The 16205-nt window shown below is 43.2% G+C and overlaps 1 protein-coding gene across 3 annotated transcripts in view; it reads left to right on the top strand.

The window, feature by feature from the left end:
• Window positions 1–16205, top strand: part of tpk1 (thiamin pyrophosphokinase 1) — a 97397-nt gene that overhangs the window by 25622 nt on the left and 55570 nt on the right. For all 3 annotated transcript variants that reach the window (XM_026179389.1, XM_026179388.1, XM_026179390.1), the window contains exon 4: window positions 8482–8551. In XM_026179389.1, the coding sequence (XP_026035174.1) occupies window positions 8482–8551 (70 nt within the window). The remainder of the gene's footprint in view (window positions 1–8481; window positions 8552–16205) is intronic.

Below are 16205 nucleotides of genomic sequence, written 5' to 3'. Positions count from 1 at the left end.
CCTCCAGCTTACGAGCTTGCGACTTGCTAAGAACACTGACAGAAAACACATCAGGGTGGGATTTCAACAGCTCATCCTCTTCTGGGATACAGCTGGGTTTATCCACCACTTCAGGAACAGGGAGTACTTTGTCCCCAGCAATATCATTTCCCATTATAAACTCAACACCCTGAATAGGAAATGAGTTTCTCACTGCAACCTTGAAAAAACCAGAGGCTAACTCCGACTGCACATGAACACAATGTAATGGTGCAGGTATGTAGGCCATCCCAATACCTTGCACTATCGTACTCGCGTTACAAGATGACTCCTCACTGACTGGCAAAACGTCGGCCAATAGAAATGATTGTGAACCACCCGTGTCCCTCAGTATTCTCACGGGCTTTTGATCCCCAGGAAACCCTGTTAAGGAGACAAAACCATTGAAAATGAAGGGTTTAAAACACTTATCAGGTTCACTAATGGTCACATGAGAGGGGGAGTTCAGCGACTTGACTAGGCCAACCCCTTTAGCTTGTTTTAATTGCTGGGGCACTTGTTTACGTTTAAGAGCCAAACACTCAGAAACTATATGCCCCACTTTGTGACAGTAAAAACATTGTCTATCAGACTTGGAACCCGAGGAACCCCTAGGTTGTTGAGGGTGCGGCTTTGTGTCCTTTTTCATTTGTTCATGATAGTGTGATTCAGATTTACCCACAAACACGCTTTTGTGCGTCAAAGCAAATTCTTCTGCCAAGACAGCTGCCTCCTGCAAAGTGGCAACTTTTTGTTCATTCAGGTACAGCACTGTACGGTCAGGAACACAGTTTTTGAATTCCTCCAACAATACCAGTTTACGCAATGCGTTAAACTCTGACACTTTGCTTGCTTGACACCACCTTTTCCCCTTGCAAACTCAAGGAATGTTTGAGCAGTGGATTTCCTCAGGGTCCTGAAACGCTGCCTGTAGGCTTCAGGCACCAACTCATAGGCTCTGAGTATAGCGCTTTTGACATTGTTGTACACAAGACTGTCCTCGATAGTAAGAGCTGCGCATACTTCCTGTGCCTTACCAATTAATTTGCACTGAAGCAAAAGGGGCCAAACCTCCTTGGGCCAATGTAAAGCCATAGCAATGCACTCAAACGCATTAAAAAAGGCCTCCACCTCAGTCTCCCTGAATGGTGGAACTAGGGCAATGTTTTTGCCTACATCAAATGTCGGAGGTGCAGGAGCAGGGGGAGAATTATCTGAAGGATTACTATTGTTATCTTCATCCTTCACTGAATGTGGAGCAGAAGGCTCAGGAGACAATTTGTTAGCTTGCAACTACAGCTGACGCAACCTAATAGATGTCTCAGCTTCTAGCTGCCGACACTTTAGCTTGAACTCAAGCTCATCCTTACGTTCCCTTGCTTTGGCCTCAAGTTCAAGACGAGCCAAACGTACCTTTACGCGTGCACTAACACTGGGATTACTGGATTTGAAAGAGAAGGGCTCAAACTGTGGAAGAGAGGCTGGTGGCTTTCCCTCACCTGGTTTGACCACCGTAGGTGTCCCCGCCCCCTCCCCAGCGCAAACCTCAGGCTGATCAGAGGTTTCGAGGTCTGACGCAGCATCCCCCGAGTCCACGACTAAAGGGGAACACACCTTTCCCAACAAACCCACTGACAACAAGAGTCTTTAACTCGCTCTTCTTCATGGACTTAGCCACAGGGATTTCATAATGCGTGGCAACGGCACATAAATCCTCCTTCCTACATGCATCAAGCTGGTCCAATGCAGGCTTAGCTATAAAATCACCCAGGCTAAACTGTGCCATAACCAAAATAATCCCGGACGAGCCCCCACTTATTTTACGCCCCACTTAAAAACGAAGTGTTGACTGGAGTGAGGGGTAACACAAAGTGAAAGAGAACACATGAACTACTGGAGAATAGATGTCATTTAAACGTGATTTATTGCCCAAAACTACTACAGTAAAAATGAACACAAGGAAGCTCTTTTCTTCAGGGTCTCCAAGGCCAAAACAACAAACAAAACACCCCCTTTAGCTAAAAATCAAACCAAGTACTCACTAACCAAAACAAAATACAATGGCTGAGCTCCCTGTCTAACCAGAAACAGGAGAAAACAGTTGAAACAAAAATGGCAGAGAACCCCTACCTGCTTCCACAAGGATGAACTAATTAACACAATAAGGGCACACCTTTGCTTACAATAAAAGAAAGAAAACCAAAGTTCACAGAGTTTAAGTTCTCACACCCATACGCACTAAGGCCCGCTGCCCAAAACACTACAGCTCACAGCTCTGGCAAAAATGGGGAAAGTGGCAGGGCTGTGGCAGTTTAGGATGGCAGACTATATGCCGTGGCTGACGAGCTGGAACACACCTCAGCTGTGGCTCATGAGGCAGACCTGCAACACAAGGACCGTAACAGTTGACATTTAACATGCAAAAATTCTCACTATAATACACCAAATCACTGTCTGTGTGTCTGCAAACACCTCTTGCAAGATGATCATTCACCAAGAAATCATTGTATTTGCAGCAAAATGTTAATTCTTAACCCATTTACTCGAAATAAACTGTAAATATAACAAATTAATTGGTCGCCTATTGAGCAGAGTCATGCTAACACTTGTTAAGAACAGGTAGTTTCTTGCTTGCTTAACAAATACATAGCTTTTGGTTTTGTGCTGTTACACCACTGCTCAATTATTATTATTTTATGAGATTGCTTTTTTTTTTAACTCATCGCTGTAAACTGTCCTTATTTTAAGTCAGGCAGGAGGTTGTAAAAACAATCTTTTATAAGATTTTCTATTTGCATTTTAAAGTCATGTAAAGCCCCTCCTTGAATCGCTACCTTATCGTGGTGGAGGGGTTTGTGTGTCACAGGGATCCCAGGGGCTATGTTGTCTGGGGGCTTTTGCCCCCTGGTAGGGTCTCCCATGGCAAATTGGCCCTGGGTGAGGGACCAGACAAAGAGCGATTCATAAGACCCTTATGAAAAGCACACCGAGGGAACAGTTTACCCTGCCCGGGATAGGGTTACCGGGGCCCCGCCCTGGAGCCAGGCCCGGGGAGGGTGCCCGAGGGCGAGCGTCTGGTGGCCGGGCCTTAGTCCATGGGGCCCGGCCGGGCACAGCCCGAAGAGGAGACATGGGCCCATCCTCCCGCAGGAGGCGCCATAGGGGTCGGGTGCATTGTGTGCCGGGTGGCGGCCAGGAGCGGAGGCCCTGGAGGACTGACCCCCGGCTGCCAAGACTAGCAATAGGGACATGGAATGTCACCTCTCTGGTGAGGAAGGAGCCTGAGTTAGTGCGTGAGGTTGAGAGGTACCGGCTAGATATAGTCGGGCTCACCTCTACACATGGCTTGGGTTCTGGAACCAGTCTCCTGGAGAGGGGCTGGACTCTGTCTCAGTCTGGAGTTGCCCCTGGTGAGAGGCGGCGGGCTGGGGTGGGTATCCTAATATCCCCTCGGCTTGCTGCCGGTACGTTGGGGTTTTTCCCGGTGGACGAGAGGGTTTGTTCCCTGCGCCTTAGGGTCGGGGAACGGGTCCTGACTGTCATCTGCGCTTATGCGCCGAGTGGCAGTTCAGAGTACCCAGCCTTCTTAGAGTCCCGGGGGGGGGGGGGGGGGGGGGGGGGGTGGTGCTGGAGGGTGCTCCACCTGGAGACTCTGTTGTCCTGCTGGGAGACTTCAATGCTCACGTGGGTAACGACAGCGAGACCTGGAGGGGCGTGATTGGGAGGAACGGCCTCCCTGATCTGAACCCGAGCGGTGCTCTGTTATTGGACTTCTGTGCTAATCACAGTTTGGCCATAACGAACACCCTGTTCGAACATAAGAGTGTCCATAAGTGCACGTGGCACCAGGACGCTCTAGGCCGTAGGTCGATGATCGATTTTGTAATCGTATCAGCAGATCTGCGACCATATGTTCTGGACACTCGGGTAAAGAGAGGGGCTGAGCTGTCAACTGATCACCACCTGGTGGTGAGTTGGATCAGGTGGCGGGGAAGACGCTGGACAGACCTGGTGCACCTAAACGCGTAGGGTGTGCTGGGAACGTCTAGCAGAGGCCCCAGTCCGCGAGATCTTCAACGCACACCTCCGGCAGAGCTTCAACAGCATTCCGAGGGAGACTGGGGACATTGAGTCCGAATGGACCATGTTCAGCGTCTCCATTGCCGAAGCTGCTGCATTGAGCTGCGGCCGCAAGGAGGTTGGTGCCTGCCGTGGTGGTAATCCCCGAACCAAATGGTGGACACCAGAGGTGAAGGGAGCCACCAGGCTGAAGAAGGAGTCCTATCGGGCTTGGTTAGCCTGTGGGACTCCGGAGGCAGCTGACAGGTATCGACAGGCCAAGCGGAATGCGGCTCGGGCAGTGGCTGAAGCAAAAACTCGGGTGTGGGAGGAGTTCGGAGAGGCCATGGAAAAAGACTTTCGGACTGCCTCGAAGAGATTCTGGCAAACCGTCAGACGTCTCAGGAGGGGAAAGCGGTGCTCTACCTGCACTGTGTATAGTGCTGGCGGAGCGCTGCTGACGTCGACTGAGAAAATTGTCAGGCGGTGGAAGGAATACTTCGAGGACCTCCTTAATCCCACTGACACGTCTTCCGAGGAGGAAGCAGAGTCTGGGGATGAGGGGAATGACCCGCCAATTTCCGGGGGCGAGGTCACTGAGGCAGTTAAACAACTCCTTGGTGGCAGAGCTCCTGGTGTTGATGAGGTCCGCCCCGAGTTCCTGAAGGCTCTGGACATTGTAGGGCTGTCCTGGTTGACACGCCTCTGCAATGTTGCGTGGAGATCAGGGGCAGTACCTGTGGACTGGCAGACCGGGGTGGTGGTCCCCATCTTTAAGAAAGGGGACCGGAGGGTGTGTTCCAACTACAGGGGGATCACACTCCTCAGCCTCCCTGGGAAAGTCTATGCCAGGGTGCTGGAAAGGAGAGTGCGCCCGTTAGTCGAACCTCGGATACAGGAGGAACAATGCGGTTTTCGTCCTGGTCGCGGAACACTGGACCAGCTCTTTATCCTCTCCAGGATACTTGAGGGTGCATGGGAGTTTGCCCAACCAGTCTACATGTGTTTTGTGGACTTGGAGAAGGCATTCGACCGTGTCCCTCGGGGTGTCCTGTGGGAGGTGTTGCGGGAATATGGGGTGTCTGGCCCATTGCTACGGGCCATTCGATCCCTATACAACCGTTGCAAGAGCTTGGTTCGCATTGCCGGCAATAAGTCGGACTCGTTCCTGGTGGGTGATGGGCTCCGCCAGGGCTGCCCTTTGTCTCCGGTTCTGTTCATAATTTTTATGGACAGGATTTCTAGGTGCAGCCAAGTGGCGGAGGGCTTTCGCTTTGGTGGCCTCAGAATCTCATCTCTGATTTTTGCAGATGATGTGGTTCTGTTGGCTTCATCGGGTGAGGGCCTCCAGCTCGCACTGGAACGGTTCGCAGCCGAGTGTGAAGCAGCGGGAATGAGGATCAGCACCTCCAAATCTGAGGCCATGGTTCTCAGCCGGAAAAGGGTGGAGTGCCCACTCCGGGTCGGGGATGAGTTCCTGCCCCAAGTGGAGGAGTTCAAGTATCTCGGGGTCTTGTTCGCGAGTGATGGGAGAAGGGAGCCGGAGATCGACAGACGGATTGGGGCTGCAGCTGCAGTAATGCGGACGCTGCACCGGTCCGTCGTGGTGAAGAGGGAGCTGAGTGTAAAAGCGAAGCTCTCAATTTACCAGTCGATCTACATCCCTACCCTCACCTATGGCCACGAGCTGTGGGTAGTGACCGAAAGAACGAGATTGCGGATACAAGCGGCAGAAATGAGCTTCCTCCGAAGGGTGGCTGGCCTCTCCCTTAGAGATAGGGTGAGAAGTTCAGCCATCCGGGAGGGGCTCAGAGTAGAGCAGCTGCTGCTCCACATCGAAAAGAGCCAGCTGAGGTGGTTCGGGCATCTGACAAGGATGCCCCCTGGGCGCCTCCTGGGTGAGGTGTTCCAGGCATGTCCCACCGGGAGGAGGCCCCGGGGCAGACCCAGGACACGCTGGAGAGATTATATCTCTCGGCTGGCCTGGGAACGCCTTGGTATTCCCCCGGATAAGCTGGAGGAGGTGGCTGGGGAGAGGGAGGTCTGGGCCTCTTTGCTTAGGCTGCTGCCCCCGCGACCCGGCCCTGGACAAAGCGGATGAAGATGGATGGATGGAAGTCATGTAAAGTTAAAATGGACTTTTAGACAGTACTGGAAGTACTGCACATCTAAACAAGCATTGTCTAGGAGAAGTCTCCGGCTCTAAAGTGTTACTGAGTGACTACTGGCAGCTCTTTTTCTTACAACTTAGAAAGAATGTGTCGAGATTACCGGATCACTACAAGTAAAATAAATATAGCCACGCTATTGCATGTAATAATCATTGCTACAAATGACAATACATCATTTTGAAACATTTTTCTGCTGTTGGTAAGGCTTTTAGATTTATTGTAACCACATGTGTTTGTACGCTTAAATGGAGCGCAATATAGACAGAGCTGCAAAAAAAACAACTGACAGACAGAAGTTACTGTTCTCAAATTTGTGTGAAGTCTGAAAATTATTCAGTGTCTGTGTGTGTATGCACACACTTATACACAGATAATGACTGATAGCTTTACAGTCTGTCACCGGTCTTAAAGGAAAGTTTCTGTTTTTCAAGGAGTTGTCATTTGAAAAGTTTCTCAGCCTTTGCTCTCTGTCAGAGATAATGAGTCATTTACATTCCAATCATTTCTTGACGTGAAACATCGGCAGCAGGTGGTGGAGGTTATGAATAAAAGCAGTACCTTCAGTATAAGCGTCTTATTTACATCAGTGCAAATGCATCTGCGTTGTCGCTTTTTAAGAGCTAAGGGTGAGGAGAGTTAGACTCAGAATGTGAGAATAATCATTCTTCTCCTTTTATCTCGCTAATTGCGTCCAATTTAGCATACGTTTAAATGTGATTTACAGTATGTAGGTGTGATGTACATTGTTAAGTCCTTCACGTATTTTTAGAGGCCACGGTGCTGCTGATGTGTTAAAAGTTGTGCCATATGTAAAAGTAATGGAAGTCGGTTTTAGCACCTATTTCAAGTTGACACTGTTGCACATCTGTTGTATTTCTTGTCACAGTTCACTCAGTATGTGCATGTATGATGTGTGAAAATCAGTGCGTCTTTCCCCAGGAGTGTGAGTTTTTTTTCCTTTTTTTTTTTATACCACAGCCAAACATCTTTTCAGCATTATTTAGTTAATAATGAAACACCTAGGAATGCAAAGTAATATTCAAACGCTAAATACCACTTTATTTAGACTAATGTCTTCTTTTCTAAGTTCACATTAAATGAGAAGTAAACTTTGGGGGGGTTCCGTGTTCCAAACACAACACAGAGTTATATCAAGCGTATGAAAAGTACTGGGTTGGGGGAATGGACACAGTTCTTGAAAAGAAAGCTTTAGAGACATAAAAATGCACGAGTGTTGCCCGTCTCTGTGGTGCAGGCTTTAGTTAGTTTTAAACAAGGTGAAAGTAAAACTTTGGCTGATCCTTTGAAGTTTTCCCTTGTGTGAACACGGCAGCCCTAAACAGAAAAGGGCTCTTAAAAAATAGGTTGCGTGTTAAATTTGAATAGAATAGAAGCAGAGAGAGAGAGAGCATACATTTGCAAATGGTTTGCATCTAATTTAGTGCAACTTGAATAATATTTTAAGAATGGCAAATAATCCCATCATTTGAGTGTTACTTAAAGCTAAAAAGATAAGTGCTCTTTCGCTGCCTTTCCCTTTTAAAGGGTCAAATAGCTTTAACCATAATGTTTTGCTGGCACTGTGGAATGCGCCGCTTGTAATGTTTTCATTGGGAGAAAGTGGTTTCTTTCTAAAAAATTTGGACCTTATTCAAACTTTGTACATTTCTGCAATGATTGAAGTAAATCCATTTATCAAAAAACCTTGGGAATGCTGATGTTGGCGTTCAAAGTACTTTCTTAAAAATAACACATTGTTAATGTTATATAAGTCCCTTTTTGTATAAATGTGTTTTTTGAAAAAAAAAAAAAACCACTTGACACGTTTTGAAAGGAAACTTTTCGGGGATAAAAAGAGCGAGTGTGAATTACATTTATTAGAAGTGACAGTGGAAAGATGTCGCGTGTGAGCTGGTTCCTAATGATAGCGTATCTAAATATACAAGCTCCTTAATTATTTTATTTTTCGCACTCATAATGGCACATTTCTTAATTATGGTAATGAGGCGTATGGAAAAAAATTAAAGTTATGGTATATGGTAAAATAAAAATTGACTCAAGAAATCCTGAAGTGACTGTATCCAGGTTACTGATCCATAAGAGACTTTACGAACACACATGTAGTGTTGATCAAGGTTTGAAGAGAATCTTGTTTCACCTTTAGAGGAAATTTTAGAAATATGCACCATTTATTTCAAACAAACTGGATAAATATGCATCTTTCTTTCTATAGCTCTCTTGAGGGCATGTGCTGATGGAGCTGCTAATCACCTTCATAACATCACAGCTGGGGATCGCGACAGGTGAGGCGACCTCGTGTCACATTTGCATTAGTTAATATGTGCTTTCTCTAAAGTGCCTTTGTTTTTGTGCTTACTTGTATGATTTGGAGAATTTTAATTACACAAAGGAATTGTTTAGATATTTTTCTCCAAGTGCTATGTTTTGGGTTCAGCAGCTGTACGTCTGGTTTCTGTGACTTCTGTGCATGACTTTACCCCTGCTCTCCAGCTCAGATGTATCCTGTATGTGTGCCACATGTGTGTTTCTGACAGAGTATTTTAGGAGTGCATTCTGTTGCGGCATTTGTGTGCGCGTGTGCGTGTGAGGCTAATGGAGGACTGCTGTCAGGTCAGAGATGGATCTGGGGATCACTGGGTCCCTGAAGTGTTCAGGCTTTCACATTAACACCCAGCATGTGAGCACGAGCCTGTGTTTTGTAAGGGTGTGAATGGGATGTTGTGTGTGTTTGTCTGTCGACGTGCATGTTCTTTCTCTTCTTTCAATGTAACAAACTTTCAAGTTGTAGACATCTCTTTAATGTCTTTGAGGCTCATTAACTTCCTCACAAGAAAAACTTATATTAGTCCTTAAAAAGAGAAAATACATCAATCTTTTTTTTTTTTTTAAATTTTCAAGCTAAAATATTATTGCCTGAAAGTATGTAGTTATGCTGGGCATATTGTTTATTTATCTTTATTTACTTTTGTTCGATCAAATATGAGTTAAAGCATGAGCTCATGAATTGTACACTTTTCAGCCACCTTATTAGTTACATGTTATTAGTACCAGTTTGGATTATTTTTTGCTTTCAGAGCTGAATGTTTCATCAGAAATTGAGACTCATGAGACCAGGAGATGTTTTTTCAATGTTCTGTTTATCTTTTTTGGTGAACCCATACAAGTTTTAGCCTCCGTTTCCTGTTCTTAGCTGACAGGAAGCATACCAGGTGAGGTCTTCTGCTGCTGTAGCCCATCTCCTTCATTGTTAGCTGTGTTGTGCATTCATAGAGGGTCTTCTGCATATCTTGTGACAAGTGGTCCCTACTTTAAGTTGATATCTAGGTAACATATTTATATTATTTTTTTTTTCTTTTTCAGACCATTCCAGAGATATGTGCAGTGAAATATGTGTTAATCAGCACTTTCTAAAATACATGTTCAGAATCACTTGACCATATCGACATGTGTTTGGTTGTTTGCGTATTTGCGTTAATGAGTAACTGAACAGGTGTACCTAATGAAGTGGCTGTGTGTAGTGTTGTAAATTTTAGCAATTTTTTCAAAAATAACAGCTTACCTGTATTATCTGTAACTCTGCAAAACAGACTAAGAACAAGAAAAATATGAGTGAAATAAAAGAAGAGTAAAAGTATAATTGGATTGATTAAAAATGTTAATTTATGGCCAGTGCACTGTTGCATGATCAGGACAAATGTAAGCAGAAAACCAATAAAATGTTATTTTCCAGCCACAGTAATAGCTAAAAAATTATAGTTACAAATGACTGCTGCAAATATGAAACAACAAAACTGCCATTTCAGTTCAGTGTTATAACAAAGTGTTTTGAGTAAGACAGTTTCATCTGATCAATACTATAAACATGGTGAGTTAAGACCTGCATGCTGCAGGTTGACTGCAGTGCATTTTACCATATATTATGACAATGCTCAAACAGCAACTATCATTTCTAATAAGCTAGTAAGACTGTCTTTTGTGTGTTTTTTGCTCTGCTTTAGAAATAAAGCAAGCTATATATATATATAGATATATAGATCTATGTTGTGTGTCTGTCACATACGCCATGTGAGTCTTGATGGCAGAAGCATTGCACTTAGTTCTGTGTAGTTGTGTGACACAGCAGATTCATCATCTGACCCCTCAGCTCGAGCTCTGTCAGCAGGCTGTACAGTGGAGCTGTCAGCTATGCCCGCCTTTTAGCCTGAGTGCTCCAAACACCAACAGCATCTGTCCTCAAAAGTTATGCATTACAGTGCTGGGAGGGTGCCGGAAAGGAGGGAAGAAAGGGAGGGGATGCTTATGGGTGTGGAAGTGTAAATCAATCACCAGCAAGTTAAGATGTATTTAACCCAACATTACCATAACTAATGGACTACAGAGAGGGATAGAAAAGGAGGAAGGGATAAAGAAATGCAGGTAATCAATCAAAGCCAAATTTTATGAGAGCATAACGGTGCTGGAACACAGACAAGAGCAGCAACTTTCCCATGAATCAAATAAGATTCAGCAGTGTGAGGTATGAGGGAGATAAATAGGAAGAGAAAAGCAGAAGAAATGTATTGAAAACAAAGAGAAGTTGAAGATAAAGATGTAGTACATACAGTGGGCATGCTCGTCTATAGTAATGTGGGAGTGCACGTTGAGCTTTCCCCAAATTATGTGTAAACACATTACAGAATTTCTTTTCTTTTCTTTTCTTTTTTTAATATTCATTTACATACAGAGCAAATTGCACTCAAAAATAAAAAAAGCTGTTAGTTCAGTGTTATAAACTCTCACTTGGAGATCAGCAGACTCATAAAACGATTAATCCCTTCAAATTCCTGCAAGTAATCCAGAAAAATTGCACTGCTTCACTATGGGGGCACATTCATACTCGTGCCCCCATAGTGAAGAACGATAGGACTAGGACTGCACAGTCGAATTTGAATCTTGATCATAATTTTGTTTTCCTACAATTAAATGAACATTATTAAGTAATATTAAAAAAAATGCCTGCTGAGCCAATTAAAATACAAAGCAAAAGAAACCCTAAAACTATGCCTGATGATGTGCCTGCATGTGCCAGTCAAAACTGTGCACTGTAACTATGCTGCTTGATGTTTCCTGGATGAGTAACACTACATCATAAGACAAATCCATCCATTCATCAATCCATCCTCCTCCACTTATGCATTTCACAGTCGGGCATACAACAATCATCGATTCCAATGTCTGTAACAGCAGAAGGTAAAGAGCTTTTTTCTCAAAGCAAATACTTCCGATCAACCAAAGATATGTTATCCCCTCACGCAATGATTTACTCTAACTGGCAATACCTCCACTGTACAATATGCAAAACATCACATGGAAGGGAAAAACGGATCTCACAGATGTTGAATACTTTTCTCTGGATTTTTTCTTCACATCCATTATGCAGGTACGAAGTGAAACACTTTCTATTTTGTGAGGGACTTAATAAACGGGAATGTAGAACAAGGTTAATGGGAAAGCTGAGCGATTTTTCTTTTTCTTTATTTTTTAGAGATGCACTGAATTTAGGTGAATTTGGAGGACCAATTTTATTTTGCTGTAGTAAGAATGTAGAACAACATGGATGTGAAAGCAGCAGTCAAATGACAGTCCATTAAAAACAGTTTTGTCACTAAAATCAAGGTAAGGTTGTGAGAAACAGTAGTGATCTCAATATTGATTAAAATAATTGTGAGTATCCTTTTGGCCATAATTAGTGTCTGGTGGTGGTATGTGGGGGGTAAATCTTTGAGTTGCAGAATGGGGTTTTCATGGATTTTCTTGTCCTTCAGTTTGACCATATTTTCTGCTTTGTTTGCCAGTGAAGACAAGAGACATTCGAAATTGAAATTTTCCAGCAATGCGATTTTATTAATGCCTTCTTCAAAATGTGGACGATGTCAAACCATAAAAAGTGAAGTGAGACTTTGCAGGGTTTTTTCCACATATGTGGCTGTGACTATGATTTCCATCAAAGAATAATGAGAATAATGTTTCTGGTCAACCTTCACATTCTTCTGTACTGCCACAAGAGCAGAGTGGGTGGACGGCCTCCTACAGTTAAAAGAAAGGCGCCACGTAATCTTCTGTCAAAACAGGCTTAATGGTAGACATTAGGGATGTAGAGAGGAGGGGGTGCTTCAGGCTAAGGCTCTCTGCCTCTCATGATGAGTCAAACGACAATGATTCTACTCGGTGAGAGAAGGCAAACGGTGCATATTTTTGATTTCTCCATGAAGCATGCATCTATATATATATATTTTTTTTTCAATCTTATTTTAAAGTGTTCACTCCAAGCTTATGTAAGACATAGAAACATTCTAATATCATGCATTATTGAGTTTCTATTAGCTAGTTTCCAGCTGAAGTTTATATATTTCTCGAACTCTGTTTTCAAACCTAAATACATTTCTTTCTGATGTGCATGCCCTGAATCATACTATTTAACCAACTGCTAATTTCTTAGAAATTTGGGTCAGCTGTTTGTTCTTTTCTTGGTATTGCATCTCCAATTCTCCTTTTACATATTTAAGTGCAGCATGCTTAGATCTCCTAAATATTCCCGACAGTGTTGTTTATGCATATGTGCTTTTTACTCTGTCCATGTTACGTTTTTAAGTTGTCCTCTATCTTGCTCCACCTTAGGTTGGGATTATACTCTCCAAGTCTCTTAGTCTGTTGGGGCCACTCCTGAGAATGTAAATAATCTTGTTTATTGTAACTGGAGCACCACTGGAGCACCACTCTCAGCACTGGAGCCCCCCAGGGGTGTGTTCTGAGCCCCCTGCTGTACTCTTTGTACACATATGACTGTGTGGCCACTACCAGCTCCACCACCATCATCAAGTTTGCTGACGACACCGTCGTGGTGGGCCTGATCTCTGATAACAACGAGACGGCCTACCTGAAGGAGATTAGGAATCTGGAGAACTGGTGCCAGAGGAACAACCTCCTTCTAAACGTCAGTAAGACAAAGGAGCTGATAGTGGACTTCAGCACTAAGCAGGAGAGGAACTACCAGACCCCCGTCATCAACGAGTGCCCAGTGGAAAGAGTGGACAGCTTCAAATACCTCGGAGTTCACATCACGCAGGACCTGTCATGGTCCTGTCACATCAACACCGTGGTGAAAAAGGCCCGACAGCGTCTCTACCACCTCAGACGCTTGAGAGACTTCCAACTGCCCTCCAAGGTGCTCAGGAACTTTTACTCGTGCACCATAGAGAGCATCCTGGCGGGAAACATCTTAACCTGGTTCGGGAACAGCACCATGCAGGACAGACGAGCTCTACAGAGGGTTGTGCGGTCAGCTGAGCGCACCATCCGCTCCGAGCTCCCTGACCTGCACTCAATCTACAGCAGGCGGTGCTGGACCAAGGCCAGGAAGATCGTGAAGGACCTCAGCCATCCCAACAACAGACTGTTCTCTCTGCTGAGGTCAGGAAAGCGATTCCGCTCCCTGAAGACCAACACAGAGAGACTGAGGAGGAGCTTCTTCCCGCAGGCGATACGGTCTCTCAATCACACCACCACACAGTACTGACCCACACATATGGTTCTTACACACACACTGGACTTTCTGGACTTTGGTTTTGCACAACACTGGTCACTATATTCTTCATTTCCAGTTAATACTTGTACAGCTGCTGTTATTGTGTATATATTTATTTATATTTAGATTTCTTCATACATTCTTATATAGTTCTATATTGTGTATTGTGTATTTTGTTGTACAGTTATTTTATTTTCAACTTTAATTTATATATTTTATCTTATTCTTCCCAGTTAAATTTACCCTTCATTCTAATTTGTGTTGTACAGTTATTTCATTTTTAACCTTAATTTATATTTTATTCCTTCCTAGTTAAATTTACCCTTTTTAATTTTTCATATTTATTTCCTATCTTATTCATAGCCTTTTCCTTTTTTGTTTTCTTTAGGTCACGAGCAGTTGTCCAAGCATTTCACTACATATCGTACTGTGTATGACTGTGTACGTGACAAATAAAATTTGAATTTGAATTTAACAACAAGTTGTGGATTACTGCTATGCGCTCAGCCCTGCTCTGCTTAAATCAAAAGAACCTTTTGTATTAGTACCTAGTTGGATCAACTCACCATGGATCACCACGACTTAACAGGGTTTACTACCTAATGTACATTGTTGTTGTCCCGTGATGTAATTAGTATGTAAAACAAACCCTACAACAAAGGTAGATGTCAAGGCAACGCGATACCTGCTGCTATGTCTCTGGTTGAAAAATGGCAATTCTGAATTTTATAAACGAGATGCTCTCATGACTCATCGAGTAACCTTACTGACCAGCCAATTGGTGGCGTGCAGTCTGACAACGTCATATTTTAGTACCTGCTTGGATCACTTGGAACACTGGGCAAGTAGGTACTGAAAAAGTACCTGGTACCAGGTTCTATTACCTAAGGGAAAACCCTGAAAACTATGGCTACTTAAATATATGCATACTATGTATAAGAAATATATATTCATATATATATAACAAAACACTGCACTTACTTATAAGGCAGTGCTGTTTAGACAGCTGTAATGAGTTATAATCCCAATTCCCAAAAAGCTAGGACAGTGTGTATAATGTGAATAAAAACAGAATGCAATGATTTGCAAATCTCATACACCTGTATTTTATTCACAGTACAGTGGAAAAAACTCAATGTAAAGCAAAGGCGGAGAAACAGGAAAAAAGGTCATTTTCTACTATGAAGCCATGCTATTGTAATAGATGCAGGTATCTACTGTATGTATGTGGTCATGTGTTTGGTTGTTTGCGTATTTGCGTATTCTGAAAGTTTTTTCAGGCAAGAATTTGCCTCAAAAAACACGTCATCTAGTATATGTTGCTATATGTACCTTTCAGCATTGATGGTGCCAATTTCATAGGCAGTAATGCACCCAGATACCATCAGAGATGCATGCTTTTTTAACTGAGGACTGATATTGTAAAAAACCTGGTCCCTCTCCTCTTTCATCTGGTGGATGCAGTTTTCCAAAAGAAAGAAAACTAATTTTTATTAATCTGATCACAGAACAGTTTCTGCTTTGCCTCAGTCCATTTTACATGAGCTTTCTCCAAGTGAAGCTAGAACTTTAGGCTACACTTGTAGATGTCATGGCAAACAGTGATTCACAGACAATGACTTCTGAGCCCATGCAGTTATTTCCAGGACATAACTATGCCTGTTTTTTTTATATTATTATCCTATTGATTATTGGTCTTGTCCACTGCACAGAGATTTCTCCAGATTCTTTTTAATTCTGTACTGTAGATGAAATATTCAGTTCACAATTTTACAGTGACCAACAATTTTTATTTTTTCCTGCGATTTTTCTTTCTAAGAAGCTCTGCCTCTCTACTGGGTATAAAAAGAGCATTTTAATGTTACTCACCTGTTGCCAATTAATCTAATTAGATGCTAAATGTTCAAAGTGTCCCTCCAGCCGTTTCTTTTTAGTACCACTTACTTTTCCAGCCTTCCACAGATGTGCTGCAGCCATCAAATTCAAAATGAGATAATATTTTTCCCTCCAGTTTAGAATTGGGATTGTGCAATTAAAATATCGATCACAATAATTATAATATTTGAGGCTTTAGTTATATCATCCTGCATTATGATATTGTGTACTATAATATTGTTAATGATATTGTTAATTGTCTTTGGGCACTAACACTAACTATTAAGCATCTGACTTCATATAAATAAACTTCATGGGTATTCATGGGTTTTTTGCCTTTCCATCAGGTCTGACACTGATGGTTGGATTTTCTTGCATAATAATAAATAATAAATAAATAAATTGCCTCTTTCAAATAAATTGACTTTGTTTATAATGTCTGCATCAAATCTAACACTGTGAGACAGGATGATGCCAAGAGCTGGATGAACAGCTTG

This window comes from Astatotilapia calliptera, chromosome 9 (genome assembly GCF_900246225.1).
Source record: "Astatotilapia calliptera chromosome 9, fAstCal1.2, whole genome shotgun sequence".
In the NCBI taxonomy this organism is placed as follows: domain Eukaryota; kingdom Metazoa; phylum Chordata; class Actinopteri; order Cichliformes; family Cichlidae; genus Astatotilapia; species Astatotilapia calliptera.
The sequence above is the reverse complement of the archived record's forward strand: the minus strand, read 5'-3'. Positions and strand labels throughout refer to the sequence as shown.